This window comes from Jaculus jaculus, chromosome 4 (genome assembly GCF_020740685.1).
Source record: "Jaculus jaculus isolate mJacJac1 chromosome 4, mJacJac1.mat.Y.cur, whole genome shotgun sequence".
Taxonomy (NCBI): domain Eukaryota; kingdom Metazoa; phylum Chordata; class Mammalia; order Rodentia; family Dipodidae; genus Jaculus; species Jaculus jaculus.
In genome coordinates, this window is record NC_059105.1 from 77,651,779 (window position 1) to 77,671,824 (window position 20,046).

Here is a 20,046-nt window from a genome sequence, read left to right on the forward strand (position 1 = left end):
CTTTCTTCTTACTTCTTCAACAGGAAAGCTTTGGATATTCTATAAGTGACTATTCCATATCTCCTGATGGACTATTCATTCTCTTAGAATACAACTATGTGAAGGTAAAAGATATACTTTCTTACTGTGACATATTAAACATTCAATAAATATGTTGCTTTTAACTGATTTCAAGGGTTTGTATATTTAAGATAATCTTTAGGTAGCAGCATAAGTTCTGTATCAAATATTTGTTTTCATTTATAAAAGATAAATACACCCCATCTGTTAAAATGTTTTCAATGATTTCAAAAACTGAAAAGCATAATTATTATTGTGTTATAAAATATTAACATCACAATAAAAACTCATCATAGACATTTATGATATAATCATAAGACATGTTTAAATGTACATCCAGTGGTATAATCCATTATTCTCTTTGAATCAGTTTGTATATAATAAGACCTTCAGTGTTGTTTTAAAATGTTAAAGCTCCCCTCTTCCAGATGAGATTCCATAAGATATCCTAGTCCACCTCCCAATCTTCAGCTCTCCACCATGGACAAAACATTCGAGGATGGATGCTTCACCTCTGGTTAAACAGGTCCTACTGAGAGTATGCAACCCTATACGATCACACAGCCAATACAGAACTCTTAGGCACTCAGAGAGGTTACCAAGCATCCTCTTTATGATGCAAATTGTGGACACTTTCACTGCAGCTTTTTGGCTATTATGGAGTTGATACCAATTTTCAAGGGTAGGAAGTTTTAAAACAAGTGAGAAAGAATGAAAACCTGCAGAAATACTCTATATTGAAAACAATACAAAGGTGGGACTCCTGCCTTTGCCTTTATCCTGGGATAAATAATACTGAGTGGCCTTATCTCATACACCAACCCTGATGGCCTCAGGCCAAGCAAAGCATTCCCTCCTCCATTTGCCATTTCAGGATGGTGACGCTTGGTCACAATGTTTACTCTGGATCCACTGTGTGCTCCATTTCCTGCATGTGGAAGTCTCATGTTCTGTGAAACCCATCAGCTCTATGGAAATCAGAATTCTGTTCAAGCTTTAACATTACTATACTCCAAAACTGTGTTCACATGTGGACTTCAGTGTTTATTGTATTCAAAAAACAAATTCACTCCAGGAAATTAAAAAAATGTCTAGTATCTAAGTTTAGTACTAGGATCAATTGATTCAAGTTTCTGAGATAAACTTGCCATCAGAATTCCCTAGTGATGTAGTTTATTCTAGTGAGCAATGTGGGTTGAACACAGAGAGTAAGAATTGTACACATGAAGGTAAGGTAGAAGGAGGCAAGGCAAATAAGCTAAGTTGGTGTGGTCTGAAAGGTGCCATGGGCTGCTCCAATGCCATGGAACTCCTTGACTGGTCTTAGACTCCACTAATCAGTGGTTCTCATTGAATCACTGACTTTACTGTGCTCTTTAAGCTCCTCTCATCCAGGCTCTGGGAAGTAACCAAAGTGTTCCCTTTAAAAGTTAAATTAGATTAAGTTATCCTTCTGCCAAGCCCTCCCTGAGAATAAACCACCAACACTGAATGATGTCTGTCATCTGCACCACCTCCCCTACCCTGTTCTGTATTCACCATGTTTGGCCAGTGCATCTCTTCCTTGATTCACTTCAGAGTCACATGACAAGGATTTTAAAAGAACAGATGTCTGTGGCCCAATCGCACAGTAATTAAGTCACAAAGCTATGGGCAGGGCCCAGAAATGAAAGTTGAAGGGTTTCCATGTTAGCCAGTGATGCAAGGGGAGAACTTCAAGTATACAGCTTTTCCTTTCTGTAGCATTACTCCCATATCCACCTCCTTGCCAAAGTACTGCTACTGCCTCCCCAGGGAACCTTATTCTCCAGAATTATCCATCTTTTCTTCTGTATCAATTCATTATCAAGCTGTTTGTATTTAACATTGCCTCCAACATTCTGGATCAGCTGCACCCTCCAAATCACTATCATATTTGTCTATTTCAGCTTCTTCATACCATTTACAATATTTTATATTTGTTTCTCTGCTTATTTATTGCCTGCCATATTTGGTGCTAATTTCCACTGTTTTGGTTGCTCCTGAGACTGGACCACATGGCAAATGCTTAGAAAATACTTATTGAATGAATAGATGCTTCATTATGAAATGCTGAATTGTAGGGTAACTGGAAGTAGGGAACTGTATCTTTTTTTTTTTTTTTTTTTTTTTGCTTTCTTTTTTACTTCCAAGAGTATTCAATAAAATTTTCTGGACAGCATTAATGTTTTGATGAACTACTTCAAAATATCCAGCAAAAAGGGCTAACTTTATTCCACTTGTTCCTTAGAAGTCTGGTGTTCTTTAGATTGTGTTCTTGACAACTACATGACTGTGTTAGTGCACCTAGAATCATCAATTATTATTTTTTGTGTATTTTTGAGGTAGGGTCTCACTCAGCCCACGCTGACCTAGAATTCACTATGTAATTTCAGGGTGGTCTCAAACTCATAGCAATCCTCCTACCTCTGCCTTCCAAGTGCTGGGATTAATGATATGTGCCACCATGCCCAGCTAGAGTAATCAATTATTTTACTCACAAATAAGTGAGTGGCAGTATGTAAATAGATGGATGACTAGGTATGATGAGATGCTTTCATGGCATCTTCTCACACCACAGGCCGGAAGTAACAGCTGCATCATGTCACTTTCTGACAGCGCTTCTTCACTTTAAGTACTTCTCACGCTGTCTTGTGCACCTGAGATCATTGCTACCATTGCCTCCATTCTCCTAAAAGGAAAAATGAAGTTTAATGTCTGAAATTACAAAACAGAGACTTTTGAATCCAGGTTAGAAACTCCAGAGCTTATGATCTTAAACATGATGTTTCTCACCTTTGCATGTCAGCTCCTCGTTTACAGTGCCCTCTTACCCATTTGCCACAAAAGTTATCTACAAAAAGCTAAACCCAAGAATCCTATTTCCCAAACTCTGTCCCCCTCCCAAAGCTAACTTGTAATTTCAGCCTCTCCTGGCCCACCTTCATTACAGCACCTGGCACTTCCAATGTGATTTCCTTATTTTTGTTCGCTGCTCATATACCCCATTCAAACAGGAGTCCTAAAGAGCCCTGATATCTGGTAGATGATAACTTCAATGTGACTAGACTAAGTAAACTGATAAATCTGTTTCTAAAGACAAAATGAATATACCAACTTCTTGGATTTCCTTTTATATCTCTTGAGGGTTTTGTCATCCTGAAATGATCTCAATCCTTCTTAATATTTGTAGCTTATACCACACCTATTGGCTTTGGCAAGTATTATTCTGAAAATTGCCAAGAAATAGGCATGGGGTGTGTCAAAATAATCCAGGATTCAGAGAAGGAATGTACAACTTGCAAGAAGTGGGAATTTAATAAATACATGTTGACAGGAGCGTGTAGGGGGGTTATAAATGATAAGTAGATAAGGTTGGGAACCCTGACTGTGGATCTCAGCCCTGATATTATACCACTGGGCATACTTGAACTACCAATTTCATCTACCTTGTCCTGTCCACATTGGCACATTTTACATTTTATTACACTTTGGTTTAATTCTGAAATATCTACTGTGTGTTGTACTAGGTTCTAGATATCTAATGGTAAATAAGATATAATTTCTTAACTTGACAAGTATAGTATAACACAAACTTATGAACAAAGAATTTTAAAATATCGTCAGTTTTGTATGCATCCACATATGGATACAATTTTTCATATACATACTGTTATCTTTAGTCTCTTCTCTTTTTTTGCTTGGCTCCCTAAAGCCTAATGTATCTCTCCATATTTTCTATTTTTCTTTTTATTTATATAATGCTGTAAAATATATAGAGATCCTTTTTAGCTATTGCTTGCTCTATAAAAATGGAATTCTATTTTCATACTTTGTAGTAAATTGCATTTCTTAACAATATTGTCCAGAACTCCTTCCAAGTCATACCTCTAACTCATTTTTCATTAATAGATGTTCTATTTTAGAGCAGCTTTAGATTTGCTGAAAATAAATGGAAAGTCCTTGTATAGCCTCATGTACCCTTGTACAATCTTCTTTACTATAAGCATTCTACATTAATGTCATACAATGAATGTTGATACATTATTAAGCCAAACACATAGTTAACATTAGAGGACACTGGATTTTGGCAAAGTATGACATCTATCCACCATTATAGAGTCATGTGAAGTAATTTTATTATGTGAAGTCTGCTATGTCCTACCTATTCATTCTTCTCTCTCCCCAAGCCCTTATTGTCTCTATATTTTTGCCTTTTCCAGTAAGTCCTATGGTTAATATGGTGTGTAAATTTTCAAATTGGCTTATTTAACTTAACAGTATGTATTTAATTTTCTTTCTTCTTAGCTTTTGCTTGACAGTTAATTCCTTTTGTTACTGAATGATATTATATTGCATATATGAAACCTGTAACTCCAGAACATTTCAGTTGCTTCTACATTTGTACAGTTATGAACAAAGTTTCTCTAAACATTTGTGGGCAATCTTTTGTGCAAATATTTTCCATTATTTAATAAATAACAATGGGTTTACTGATAAAGTTATTTTGGCTTGGCATTTTCTTTATAAAAAGCTTTTTATTGATTTATTCAGTGTGTTTGCTAATTATAAAGTTATTTCAAGGAAAACTTCCTTGTTTCTACCTTTTATAGTTCATTGTCAAATGTGTCTATAATAGTTTCATAAACTTTTCAAATGTTTTTAAAATATTTTGTGAAATACAGTCTTCTCATTTCTGATATTGATGACTTGTATTTCCTTTTAATTATGTCAGAAATTTAATAGTTACATAGAATAATTTCTTGACTATTTGAGTCTTTTGTTTTGTTTTGACCATTGGTTTTTCAATAGTGTGTGCTTTATAGTTATTTGAGATTTAGTTTGAATTTTCATTATTCAGCCTGTGAAGATAGTTGTTTAAAAATTAACCATGCATGCATTTTAATATATTTTAACTCTAAAAATATTTTTTATCTATTGTTGGGCATGGTGGTACATGACTTCAAGCCAGCACTTGGGAGGCTGAGGTAGGAGGATTAGTATGAGTTCAAGGCCAACCTAGGGTAAATGATACCATACCTCAAAACAAAACAAACAAATCATATATAATACAATATATATATGTCAAAGAGGCAGACAGAAAGAGAATGAGTAAAGGCATACCAGGGCCTCCTGTCACTAAAAATTAGCTCTAGATGCATGTGCCATTTTGTGCATCTGGCTTTACATAGGTTTGGGGAAGTAAACCCAGGCCATCAGTCTTTGTAAGCCTTTAACTGCTGAGCTGCCTCTCCAGCCACATATTTTAATTTTAATATATGTAGCCAGGAAGCTTCACAAAAGTCTCTATCACTTGAAATTTTTATCATCCATGCACAGATTTAAATATTTCCACATATCCACCACTCACAAGGTCAAAAATATTTAAAGTATTTTGCAAGCAAATTGGTAGACCATGAAAGTTTAAATTTTCCTAAGCAGGCGGTCTTAGTATGTTGTACTAGGAATAATGTTGCACAAAATCCTGACACTTTGGCCACTGCAATCCTAGGAAGGTTTCTTGGAGGAGGTGATCCAGAGCAAGGCTATAAATGAAGTCATGAAGAGTTTGTACTATACCTCTACAAGATTCTGTCTGGTTTCAAAATCCTAGCAATATATATAGTGAACTATAATATGAACTTAGATGCATATAATAATTTGTTTCCTTGCTGTCATCTTGAGCAAGTGACAAGAATCCCACAAGCCTGAGATGTCTATTTTCTCTTATAGCAATGGAGGCATTCCTACACAGCTTCATATGATATTTATGACTTAAACAAAAGGTCAGTGATTCCCCCCATAAACTGACTAGGCTTTTATTGTATAATTTTAAAGGAAATTCTACTATGAGTTACTTTTTGGTGATGTATCTTACTATCATTATTCCAGGCAACTGATTACAGAAGAGAAAATTCCAAACAATACACAGTGGATCACATGGTCACAAGATGGTCATAAATTGGTTAGTGAATTTCTTCTGTTATCAGTAAAGCACTGGCTCAAATCTATTCATGGTTATAGGCAATTAATCCTGGTTCAAAATAGACATCCTACGGAATCCAGTCATTCATTATAAGATAGTCCAAGAAAATATTTCACGGAAAATGCTGATTAAACAATATAAGTTCCAATTGTTCATTGTGCTTATATATTTTTGAGTCACACTAGCTTTCTACTAGGTTGGTGACCTTTGAAATCACTGTAGATAAGATTTCAAGTTATATGGTGCTAAAAGAATGCTAGAAGCCCAGAAGAAGTTAGATACCAAGATGGAATGTTGAACTTCCCCCTCTAAGAATGCAACCAAATTCCCTTCACTTACTCTCCCCAAACAAAAATATGTATTCATGAATCCTATTGTTCAAGTGGTTGGTATTTTAGGTCTTCATATACAGTTTAACATCTAAATAGTGAGAGTTGTAAAACTCTTTATTTTATTTTATTTATTTATTTAACAGAGAGAGAGAGAGAGAGAGAGAGAGAGAGAGAGAGAATAGGCACACCAGGGTCTCTAGCCACTGCAGATAAATTCCAGATGCATGCACTGCCTTGTGGATCTGGCTTACATGGGTACTTGGGAATCGAAGTTGGTTCTTAGCCTTCTTAGGCAAGCACCTTCTCTCCATCTCTCCAGCCCTAAAACTCCTCATTTTAACATACCAGTAATGTTTTTCTTATTATTTTGGGATTGCAATTTATATAGCTATAATTTAAGAATGGGAGACAGTGAATAAATGACTCTTCTTATTCAAATTGCCTTTCTATGTTAGCCCTCATACTTTCAAAGCATTTTCAGATTCCAAGGTAAAATATTTTATGACATGCTATTGTTGTTACCAATATGCTTTTTTTTCATATTTTAGGCATATGTTTGGAACAATGACATTTATGTTAAAATTGAACCAAATTTACCAAGTCACAGGATTACATGGACAGGAAATGAAGATATAATATATAATGGAATAACTGACTGGGTTTATGAAGGTATTGACAGAAACTTTAATCAGAAATTTATACCTTTTAAATTACTAAATGTGTCTATTTATTTAAAAGGGGGGATAATCAGTAAGATTTTTAAGTTATTTATACAGAATATCATGAAATCTCTTTTAGAACTCACAGTGCCAGGTGTCACAGAGACAAGCATTTCTTCATGGTAACTAGTGCTGCTTCTGCCCCATTGTCTCACAATGTTCCACTTGTCTTCTGTGTACTTCCACAAAGGGCTTTTCTGTGTAGGTAGCTCTTCTGGCTTTACTGGGGCATAAAAGCTTCCAATTTAATAGCAGAGGTTTCTCTAAAGAAAAACTACCTAACCCAGAAACTTTTAAAGAAGACAAAATTAATTTGAATGACTAAAGAAGAATAAGTAGAAAACAAGTTAAAAGAGAAGTATTCCATCTTTTAGGATAAAGTGTTTTAGAAAATATTGAGGGGATGGAGGGGTGGCTTAGCAGTTAAGGCATTTACCCAAAGCCAAAGGACCCAGGTTCAATTCCCAGGACCCACATAAGCCAGATGCACAGGGCACATGCATCTGGAATTCATTTGCCATGGCTGGATGCCCTGGCATGCCATGCTCATTCTCTCTCTCTCTCTCTCTCTCTCTCTCTCTCTCTCTCTTTTTCTTCTTCTTCTTCTTCTTCTTCTTCTTCTTCTTCTTCTTCTTCTTCTTCTTCTTCTTCTTCTTCTTCTTCTTCTTTTCTCTCTGCCATAAATAAATTAATAAATTTTATTTTTTTTTACAAAAAGGAAGTATTGGGAAAATAATTTTGAAACTTAGAAAACATTGTCAGTATGTATAGTTGCCAAGATAAAAGGCATTTTGAGGTTGTTCCAAACTAGGAGGATGTCTCATATGTTTTAGAAAGACTTATCCTTATTTCATCCTATGATTTCGTCTTCAAAGTAAAAAAATAAAATGTTTTACTTCATGATTGATGCTTGATTACTAAACAATTCAACTAAAGCTTAACTAGTGGATAAATGACAAAAACAACTAGAAATAATGTTTAGAGAAATAAGTTGCATTGTCCAGAAATAAGTTTTTTAATATAGTCTGTAAGTTCTTTAGTAGTTGGGTAGCTTATCACAGTAGGATCTTCGAGAATCTTCACATTACCTGGATACAGCCTCCTTCCCAAGTCATGGCTACTCAGAAACAGCTGGATATTACTAAGAACCCAGCGACCAAGAACATCTCTAAGATAGTTTGTAGCTGGGGGGATTTCATTTTGATATTCACAGTTGAGAAATTACATGCAAGAATAATGGCTTCTTATAGGACTTACTCTAAAGAATCCTTCAGTCCCAGAGAAAAGTCACTGTGTTGTCAAGTGTAGAAAAAGATTCTTTGAATTTCAAATGAACATGAACTCAAATATAATCTCAACCATAACCATTACTTGCTACTTGTATTTATAAGCCATTGTAAAACCAAAGCTTAGTTCTAAGTATACTGATGTTATATCATTATAGGTATACTATGGATTAAAATCAATGGGTAAATGCTATGAGGAATTAGATGACAGGAAATTAGTATGTGAAGAAGTTCTTACTCATGAGGCCTGTTTCTTGCCTTAGACGATTCATTTAATCTCTTGAAGCTGCAGTTTTCTTCTCTGTGAGATAGACTACGGATAGATTTACCTGGGGATCTTGGTGAAGACCTAATTGGATATGTTTTATAAATTCTAAATGGCTTCACAAATATAACTCAGTGATACAGATATGAAGCCATTAGAGGGGAATAGGCTATATTGTCAGGGAATAGGTTTTCTACAATTAGAAATGTTGAAATGAGGTAGAAAGGAGCTATTTGAGATGGGTATGAGCTCATCATATCTGAAAAATCTAAGTTAATTCACTTTTTTTGGTGTATTTTTTTTTTTCTAGGCAGGATCTCATTCTAGCCCAGGCTTACCTGCAACTCATTGTAGCCCCAGGCTGGCCATGACCTCATGGTGGTCCTCCTATCTCAGTCTCCTGAGAGCTGAGATTAAATGTTTACACCACCAAGCCTAGAAATTCTTTACTCTCTATTAGTTAGGTGACTCAAAGCAACCCGTTTAATTTATTTTGGCCCTGCCTCCTTCTGTTCATCAGTGCAATGGGTTATTAGGAAGATTGACTGTCAATCAATGCCAGTTGTTATTACATAGCACTCTTAAATGTTAGATATTCATGGGGCTTGAGAGATTGCTTAGCAATTAAGGCACTTGCCTGCAAAGCCTAAGGATCCAGGTTCAACTCTCCAGGTCCCATGTAAGCCAGATGCATAAGGTGACACAAGTGCACAAAGTCATACATGTTTACAAGGTGGCACACACATCGGGTTTTTGATTACAGTGAATGGCAGCCATGGCATGACAATTCTTTCTCTCTCTAATAAAATAATTACAAAACATTATTTATGACAATTGCTATATTTTATTACTGTTATTATTTCTCTTACTGTAGCCATTATTGTTATTGAAAATGCATTTCTCAGCATCTTGTAAAGAGTCATCAGAAAATTGATAAGAGACATGTTATTTTGTAATCCTAAGATTCTAATATCTATGTACTTGCTTATATGTTTACATTTGCATCATCACTTGAGATGTGGATTAAATAATCACCAACTCTACTTGTGATGGTTAATCTTGTCAAAAATGGCATGGTCTAGAATTATCTAAGAGAGAAATCCCTGGGCAGATCTATGGGTGAGTTTGTAGATTAGGTCAAGTCAAGTGGGAAAGACCTACCCTAATGGTGGATGCCACTATTCTATGGGATAGCATCCTGAACTAAATAAATTGGAGGGAGCTAGCTGAGCATGAGCTTTGTGGCTCTCTGCATATTGACTACAGACCCAGTGACCCAATGGGACCAGCTCCATTGTTCTCCTGTCACCATGACTTACCTGCCATGATGACAGTTGTCACTGGAACTGTGAACCAAAATAAGTACTTCTTCCCTTACATCACTTATTGTCAGGTATTTTTGTCATAGAAACAAGAACAACTAATACACTCCTTGTGTATCAGATTTCTATCACTATCACAAAATATTTCAGTATGCAGGCTTTTTTTTAACTTTTTAAAATATTTTATTTATTTATTTATTTAAGAGAGGAAAAGAGGGAGGGAGGGGAAGAGAGAGAGAGAGAGAGAATGGTTGCACCAGGGCTTCCAGCCACTGCAAACTAACTCCAGATGCATGCATCACATTGTGCATCTATCTAGCTTACATGGGTCCTGGAGAGTCAAACCAGGATCTTTTTGGCCTTGCAGGCAAGCACCTTAAATACTCAGCCATCTCTCCAGCCCCATTGAGTATGCGGTTTTAAGGAGGAAGCTTGTGGCTTTAGAGGTTCTAGCCCATGGTCTCTTGACTACTTGGCCATGTTGCTTTGGCCCTATAGCAGCATGATACATCACACTGTGAGCCATTCAGGATAGGCTTCTCGGCTCATGCATGTCAGAAAGCAAGAAGGGAGGAAGGAATCAGAGTCCCAACATCCTCTTCAGGAGCACACTTCTAAAAATCTAACTTCCTCCCTTTAGCCTCCATTCCTAAAATTCCCCCTTTCCACTAATACCATAGGCTGGGAACTAATACTTTAACACATGAGCCTTTGGAAGAAAGTCCAGATTCAAACTATAAAAATGTGACTCTTCCATTCCACTTGTAACTGAGGTTTTGCTATTTTTAAGAGCCAGAAGAGCTACCTTTTCAGAGATTATAAATGTGTCTAGTAATATACTTGAACGAATTTTCTTTTCCTTTTCCTCCCTCTTTGACCCTCTCCTTTATGCATTCAAGGAAGGGGTTAACCAGGTGATGGTTTTAGTTTCCAGTCTGAGCAAAAGAGGTGTTTTTCAGTTGGGGTTCATGGAACTCTTGCCATCCTAAATCCATCCTTCCCACACCTTGTTTGTGCCAGGAGTAGTAAACTCTGGGCACCATCTTGGTTTGATAGGCTAGAGCTACAGACCACCTACCAGTAACCTATGGGCTCAGTACAAACTCAGCCCAGTTGGGGGAGACTATGCTGGCATGTTGACTGTTTGAAAATTAGAAAGGAAAATCAGCCTCCTGTGTGAAATTTACTTTTAGTATGTTTTGAGGCATAAATTTAGAGGATTACAAGATAAAGAGAAAAAAATGTTGAGCTTATATTAAATATTTCATGCTAAAATAGTCTAAAATGGTCCAATGGGTGACTTATTTTTACAATCTAGACATATCCCTGAAGATTTTATTTTTGTTCATTTGTATTACTTTGATTTTGGAAGCCCAGCAAATGTGAAGTGGTTCATTAGATGAACTCTACTGTAATTACTAAAGCTAATGAGAACAATATTTTGAATGCCAAAGCCAATTTATCAGCTCTTTCTTGAAACAGAACAATTTATGTCTCCTTTTTTTTTTCAGAGGAAGTCTTCGGTGCCTACTCTGCTCTGTGGTGGTCTCCAAACAGCACTTTTTTAGCATATGCCCAATTTAACGACACAGGCGTCCCACTTATTGAATACTCCTTCTACTCTGATGAGTCACTGCAGTACCCAAAGACAGTGTGGATTCCCTATCCAAAGGTCTGTGTCACACAGTGGTTCTGTGATTTGATGGGAAGAGAATGGTTGCATTTAATCCCTTCTTGCTAATGAAAATATTGTCAGTCTCTCTCCAACAGCTTGCTGTGATTACTCTTGCTGAAGTCAACAGCATCTGGCAATTTTAAAGTATTTTTATTATCCTAGGAAAGAGTGTGATTTAAGGTTTTGTAATTTCTCCAAAAACTTTGAGAAATGACAAGCAGAAAAAGATGGTGAAAATGCTTTGAAAGAGGTAGGGGAGGGGGTAGGAAATATTTGAATGAAAGGAAAAGGAGGCTGTAATTGAATCAGGAGCTCATCTCATTTGTAGAAGTTGGAATGAGCCCGAGATGAAGTTGAAAAGCTCAATGATATATCAGATTGTATTACTAATTAACAGGGTACAGTGCATGACTAGTTTTGGTGGTTCTGTTATGGATTTGGCACTAAGGTGGGTTTTGTACAGCCTGTATCACTTCTTGGGTTTCAAGATTGTTCCCTGCCATCCAGGATGTGTGTGCATTAAATTGAGGAGCTTTGTTAAGCAGCATAAGCCAGGGAAGAAGGGCTTTAAAGGGACTTTTCACTAGTGTCATAATAATAATGGCCATAGCATTGTCTGCAGGAAAACCTACCAAGTTGTTTTTGCTGTAAGTGATTTGGAAAAACAGAATTTTTATTTTTACCAGCTCACTTAATTTGCTTTATGAAGAGCTGCCATTTTAGGAAGGGAGAGGAAGTTAAAAGGAAAAAAAGATCCGAAACTAAATATGGAGATGTGTTTTCAGTAGAATGTTATTTTTTGATGAGCTAAACTGGCAAAAAAAATCCATAAAGTGTTCTCACTAAAAATATCATATTATTTCTAACTAATCTGTCAATAGAAGAGCTGTGCGTATATTTAAAAGGGTTTGCAGCCTTCTGTCATAATATTTACTGTGAAGTACCAGTAGGGTGAAACTGGACTAGGAGCAGAGATGAAGCTGGCTTAATTTGCATCATTAGCTCTGGGCTCAAAGGCTATTTTTCCTGGTGGACTGAGCAATTGGCAGAATAGTAAAGTCACCAGAAACTCTTATCCTGTGGAATCAGGATGTACTCACAAATTATGAAATCAATTTTAAGAAGATAATTCTCACTGCCAAAGTACATAAATTATGAACACACGAATATTCACTATTCAAATAAGAATTCTTTAACATTCAAGTACACACATTCCTGTACACACAAATTAGTATGTCCCACTGAACATGAAAAGATTGCATTTCCCAGTTCTCCCTTGTGTTTACTTTATTTATCTTAAATTGTTTGATGGTGTTCAATTTTTACAATTTTATTGACTTGATACACTGTGAAATTTTAAATCTATGTCATGATTTTTTATATTTACTACTTGTTTGCAAGGAGAGAAAGAGATAGAAAAAGTATGGGCTTGCCAGGGCCTCTTGCCACTGCAAACGAACTCTAGACACATGTGCCACTTTGTCTATCAGGCTTTACGTGATTATTGGGGATTTGAAACTGGGCCATTAGGCTTTGCAAGCAAGTGTGTTTAACCACTGAGCCATCCATTCAGTCCCATATGTAATGAAAGTTTAATCAATAAATTCTATTTTTTTTCTCTCTAGGCAGGAGCTGTGAATCCAACTGTAAAGTTCTTTATTGTAAACACAGAGTCTCTCAGCTCAACTTCCCCTGTGAATTCTATTCAAATCTCAGCTCCTGACTCAGTGTTGATGGGGTAAGACATTTCACCTGGATGCTTGGGTTGTGGACAGTGTCACATTTGCTAGGAAGAACATATTAAGCACAAGAGGCAGAATCAATCTCAACAGTTTTTTATGATACACAGACTGCCATTCATTCCTTCTTTCAGTCAGCAGCTCTTTCCTGAGCCCATAGTACATACCTTCAGATGAGGCACAATTCTAGTGGTGGGCAAACACAAAGGGAACAGAGAAGCCAGATATCATGTAGCCTACTGTCTAGTTGGTGTTGGTAGGTAATAACCAGATGAAAAATAATATAATTTTCTAGGTGATGATAAATGTTGGGAATTAAACTAAAGTTGGCAAAACCTAATGGGGCTGATAAAGTGAAGTCTGGGAAAGACCCTTGTGATAAGATGACCTATGTGCAGAGATGTAAAGCTAGGAAGGAATCTATCCACAGGGTAACAGGGCAGGGAAGTATTGTAGGGAAAGTGCAAAGGCTTAAGGGAACTACAAGGAGGACTAATGAGGAAAAAATGGGAGGTGATTACTACATAATAGCTAGAGAAATTAGAAGAACCTATGAATCAAATTTGAGAAAGCCAAATTTGGTTGCTTATTCCCCAAGATGTCACTTGCTTAAATAATCTTGGTAATTTGACCTCATGTCACCAACCTGTATTCATTTTCCTGTAAAGAAACCATATTGTCTGCATTTTTTTGTCCTTAAGTAGCTCTTCCATTATTTCTGCTGATTTTGTGTTTAGCAGCTAGTGTGCATTGAGCACTCATTGTGTGCCATGGACTTTAGCACATGTTCTTTCTCACTACACAGAAAGTAAGTTTTTCTTCCGTAACAGCTTTTATTATGTACCTGTTGTACAGACCAGAAAATGAAGTCTAAAGATCAAGAACATGACCAATTGGAAGTCTCAATTCCAGCTTGTCCACGTGCTGGGGAGGAAAGGCTGAAAAATATGGCCCTGCTCCCTGTCTGTGAAAATAGCTCTTGCCCTCAGATGTCTGAAGTGTCATCAGAGCAATAGGGACACACCCAGTTCCTCTGGGGTGATACTGCTGGCTGCCTGCACTCTGTGCTTAGTGTAGTTAGAACTAACTATTTTAATCCACTCATGTGAGGAATTTTATCAGTAAATTAAAAAACAAACAGTTTTCCCTGAAATTATTCATAGATATAAATTTTTACCCAAAGGTTTTTAAAGCTACTGTTTGGTTCCAACCAGCCATATCTTTAATCAACACTGATTGAGCACACTAGTTATACCTCCCCAAATATGTATAAAGAGAGCCTGTATCCTTCTAGGACTCCTTATAGGTATAAAAAAAGGAGAAAATTTTCAGATAAATGGTGAAAATAATGAAATGGCAAGTATTAATGACAGGCTGAAGGCATTGCAAGGAGGTTAGGTGGGTTTTCCATGAGCTGGTATGAAAGAAAGTATTATCAGGTGTATGCACTTTGAGGAAGTGGCTCTCCTGCCAAGCAGAGGAGAGGGCAGCACGGAGGTGGAACACACAGGGTGTGGGTATGCTGTGGATGTCCAGGGAGAGCCTGGCAGTGCTTACTATGACTTCTTGGTCTTGCCAATACCAGTCTGTGGCAAAGATGAACTTTGTGTGAATCTCATATAGAACCAACTTTAGACGTCACTCATGACTCAGTTTTATTTATTTATTTTCAAGCAGAGAGAGATAGCAAGAAGAGATAAAGATGGAGAATGGGCACACTGAGTCCTTCTTCCACTGCAAATGAACTCGAGATGTATGCACCACTTTGTGCATCTGGCTTTACATGGGTACTGAGGAATCGAACCTGGGACGTTAGGCTTTGCAGGCAGGTGCCTTAACTTCTGAACTATCTGTCTCCCCAGCCTTCTGAGTGGTGATTTATAAACAGGTTTCTACAAGACCTGGAACCTTATTTGAATGAGATAGAATGCTGCAGTGCAATTTCAGAAAACAGATGGATGATCACTACTCAGGTTGCTCCTTGTGCTGCATTCCTGAAAGAGCAGTCTTCCACTGAGAGCATGCAGGCAGTACTTCACTGAGACAGAAAACCATTTGCTTAAATCAAACAGAACATCAATGTGCAACATGGCAACAGGTTGATGGAGGCCTCTGCTCAGTGGAACAAAATAATTGAATTGGATTTAACTGAGTTGAATACTTCCTATAGGCTGAGACTGAGCATAGTGTTCTGTCCCTTGCTGTCTCATTTCTTCTGCACATGACCCCTATGGTGTAATTCCCACAGCCATTTTATTTTAGCTTCAGTTTTTTTTAATATTTTTTATTTATTTATTTGAGAGAGAGAGAGATGGAGGCATAGAGATGAGAGAATGGATGCATCAGGGCCTCAACTACTGCAAAGGAACTCCAGACACATGTGCTGCCTTGTGCATCTAGCTTATGTGGATCCTGGGGAATCGAATCTGTGTCCTTTGACTTTATAGGCAAGTGCTTTAACCACTACATCATATCCCCACAGCCATTTTATGCATGGAGAAAGTTAGTAGTTCCCACTAAGAAGTCACTTTCTAAGGCACAGTGGTAAAATGCTGAACTCAGAAAACCAAACCAATTCTAAGGATTTGGTTTTTGCCCTCTTGTGTATTAATCATTAATCCTTTGTTCTTTGTACTTCTTTAAGTTAAACTCGTGGTGATGGCTGGCTCATTCACTGTGGATTTCTGTTTATGTAACATATATGACCAAAGAAATTACTTTAAGAACTACCACAGGGAAATGTTGCCTAGGGAATCTAAAATACATCTCTGATTTCTCTTACTATTAGTGAGACTGCAGCTTTTTCAAACATGAGGCTTGTGGTCCCTGCAAGGAAAAATTGTTAAAGTACTTGGTGAGTTTCTGTACTCTGTCCTTGGACAAAGGTGCTTTAGGGCCACAGCACTCCCAGGAAGTTACACTTAGTGAGTTGTCTGGCCTGTGTGTTGTGATTTCCTGTGACTCAGTTTCCTGGAGTGGGTGGCCATGCAGTATCAGCAACCACTCTTCCTTCATCTGCGCAGGTTCTCCTCATTCATTTTACTGTGTGTACATGCTGCAGCAAGTCCAATACTAAGGGAGGATGAGGCCTGTTTCTTAGGAATTAGCAATGGGTGGCAGCACAGCTGCTCTGATAACAAGGGAGAAGGGTAACTAGGCCACTCTTCCAACAACCAGGCCAAAACTTGTACCAGGGTGAGCCACTTCACCACCCACATAGATTCATGATTACATTAGTTAAGCTGCTAATGTGTATTGATTACTTAAAATGGGAATTTACAAACCCAAAATATTGGAAAGAAAATACATACAATGAAAAAAATTATAAAACTCTTAACTTTTACTTAGAGCAATGTTTGCAGTACCAGTTGAAATAAGGCCAGGTGTACAAGATAGGAACTGGCTTAACAATAGTACCTCTGGCGCCTAGTAAGGTGACTGGGACATGGTGTCGGCTAATACCTGTAGAACAATTAATAGAGTGGATGGTCAGATGAGTGCATGAATGGATGGGTAAGATGACTTTCTGGGTGTCAGTGAATATGTGTGCCATAGAAATTCACACCTAGTTCAAAGATAACTTTCAAGATAGCTCTACATAGCATTCCCTCTTTTCTCTCTCTCTGCCCAGCCATCTACAAATTTTGTGGGCTAAATCCAGAGGAACAGAGAAGGTGTATTCTGATAATATGACTCCCGAATAGCTTCCAGGTCCATCATACCCAGCTCATGACATTACCCCACCCCTGGTTCCCTGGTCCTAAGGGACACAGTAGATAAAGAGAGTAAATGACTGTTGGTCTACAAGTAGGATCATCAGAGCCTAAGATTGTCATATAAGCAGCAAGTAAACTGGACGAATACTCCATATCCCCTGTTACACCAACTAGCAACCTAGTGACACCTGCAAGAACAGGGTACAGATTAGGGCTTGCGTGCTGGCCATGCTGTATCCCTCAGATCTGCTGTATTTCACCCCACTCATTTCTTTTCTCAGTGATACATCAGTGGACCTAGGAAGGTTGGCATTCCTATCAGAGCAGAAGGTGGCATGGAGCTCACGGCCAGCACTGGCAGTACGCCTGCTTCGTCTGGTGATTCACTGAATTAATCACTCCACGGACTGTGTTTGCTCTTGGTAGCATTTTTCCCTCCATTATTTCTTCCAGTTAGCAAGACATACCTTATTTTAAGTATTATTATTGTACAAAAAAATTTTATTCTGATTAAAAACATTAATGCCACTCAAAAGACTTTATCAACTCGCTCCTTTTTTGCAACTGCTTGGACAGTCACTTTTTAAGGGGACTCCCTGTAGCAAAGGATTCAGACAGCAACTCTCCATCAGGCATGCACCTAGGATTTACTTCATAAAATTTAGTCTATACACAACTCTCAAGGAATAAATAGATGTTATGAATAAGGAATGTTATGTTTGGAAGAAGTACAGGGCCAAAGCTAACCAGTAGTTTCCCAAAGGGACACTTAGAGGTTCAACAGGAGAGTGAGTATGAACAGGAAACTTGCCACCACCTGCTTGGTTTGAATTCTGACTCCAAAACATTCCAGTTGGGTGACTGCGGGCAAGGAACTTAACTTTTCTGTGTACTGCTTCCTCGTCTGCAAGACATGAACTACAATGCTCCTGTCTTACAGACTGGTCTTGAGCCTCATAGGAAATACTCAGCCCAGCTCCTGGCACAAAGTAACTCCACCAGGGTTTGAACTCTTATTGTCCAGTCCAGAAATTACTTCACCACATTCCTCTTGGACTAACACAGACAGATGTTAGAAGACCTTATTGGGTCACTGTGTCTCTCCCAGGACAAGCAGTCAAGGCCCATAGGAAGGCTGGGCTGAGGATCTCCCCACACACTCCTGTAACCACTGCAGAAACAATCTATGCAGTATTCCAGCCCCCTTCCCTTCTTCCTTTCCCCTTCCTTCCTCTCTCTCTCTCTCTCTCTCTCTTTCTGTTTCTTGCATGAAATCAGTGTGTAGCCTGCAAAGCACAGTTGATCAGCCTGCTGGTAGGATGTTTCTAGTTTAAAGTGAGGGCTTAAGCCTTTCAGTGAAGAGTTCAGCTGAGCATACCTTTGTCATGATTCAAAGGTCTCAGTCTGGCATAACCTTGGCTCAGCACTGTGACTGGAGGGAAGACTATTTATTAAAAAAAAAAAAAAAATTAAACTTATTATCTGTTTCCCCAGTGAATGGCCTTTGCTGAGCCCTCCCAGAGTACAGAGTTCACTCTGGTCTATGGAGAGTGACAACGTTAGAAGATCCAGGTTCATTAACCATTATCTAGATATAGGCAATGAACAAGGGTTTCCAGGCTGATTTCCAGCACTTCATTACTCAGTGATTTCAAATCGGGGAGAGTTGCTTTTTACTGCTGATTCCAAAATCTGAGATATAATTTACAGCCTGGGTAGATAAAACTACTTTGCATCAGTCACTCAGTAATCATAGAAAAGCATTTTCTGGTCCTCTTGTCTGCCACACAGTCACCAGAACAATTCTAAAAAGAGGACAGGTATTGCTACAACACAGTTTGTATATATTACCACACAGACATTTCCCCTAACAGAGAGATACATTTTTTTTTATCAGAACATCCAAAGGAATTTTGTTTTGTTCTTAATTTTTTTTGAAACATAATCTGTTTTCAGCCTAGTGCAAGTGCTTAGATAAGAGGTATGCAGAGGCTCTTTTGATCTGAACAAGTAAGAATGACTAATGAGTCCAAATTCATCTTGCCACCCGTCTTTGTAATCTCCAGAAATAATAATGGCTTTCCATTTTAAAAGCTTTGAGAAGAAAAGTCAAAAGTAGAAGATATTTTATGATACCACAATGATATATTTTAAGAACAGCATTTCTTCAAAATATAGCAGTCTCATTTGTATCAATAATTTCTGGGTTGTTTCCAGTCTAGTAAAGTACAGTGGCTATGACACATACATGTGGACCACAAAGATCAAAATATTTACTCTGGCCTCAACTAATGTTTCTCAACCTCTGGTTAGACAATTCTGCTAGGAAACCATGATTTTCTATTTTTCTTCTGATTCCTGCATGTTGGTGGTAAGGAAGGGTTTCATGTCATGATTCCCCTTCCCCCCACCCCCACCCCCCACCCCCCACCCCCACCTTTTTGAATGCAGAAGAGATAAAGTAGACTGCTCTTCTGTGGGGAAGGAGTGCTCTCAAACACTGCCCCCCTGGTGCTCAGGATCAGCAGCAGGATGTTGGTGATGATGCGGCAGCAGGGCTTTTCCAGAAAACAACATGGGCAAGAAATGCTTAAGATCCACAGACAGTCATTTCAAAACAAATAATGAATAAGGATGGAAAAAACAGGGAAGTCTCTTTGGGTGTTGAGGAGAAAACAGCCCCCAGGAGTGGAGAGTACAAGGGAGGCTGAAATGGGAGGGCTCATCCAAGCGCCACACACACAGGGGATGGGGATGCTCACTTGGACTTCAGACTTTCAGTACCTGAGGTAACCTGCAGTGGGATAACAGCCTCAGTGAGGACATGAACCCATGAGGTGGCCCAGCCATAAGAATGGAATGCAAAGCTATAGGGGACTTAGAGTGCTTGATCCTGAGCCCTTCCAAGTGCAGAGAAGATAGATGTTG

At 38.1% G+C, this 20,046-nt stretch overlaps 1 protein-coding gene and 1 long non-coding RNA gene across 2 annotated transcripts in view; both read left to right on the forward strand.

Moving 5' to 3' along the window:
• Nucleotides 1-20,046, forward strand: part of Dpp4 (dipeptidyl peptidase 4) — an 88,864-nt gene that overhangs the window by 31,475 nt on the left and 37,343 nt on the right. The window contains exons 5-10 of the mRNA XM_045147719.1: nt 24-104; nt 5,812-5,864; nt 5,971-6,043; nt 6,945-7,065; nt 11,500-11,660; nt 13,289-13,401. Of these exons, the coding sequence (XP_045003654.1) occupies nt 24-104; nt 5,812-5,864; nt 5,971-6,043; nt 6,945-7,065; nt 11,500-11,660; nt 13,289-13,401 (602 nt within the window). The remainder of the gene's footprint in view (nt 1-23; nt 105-5,811; nt 5,865-5,970; nt 6,044-6,944; nt 7,066-11,499; nt 11,661-13,288; nt 13,402-20,046) is intronic.
• LOC123460141 lies at nt 16,190-17,655 on the forward strand. Its single transcript, XR_006636804.1, has 2 exons — nt 16,190-16,256; nt 17,400-17,655. It is a non-coding gene; the product is annotated as an uncharacterized LOC123460141 (long non-coding RNA).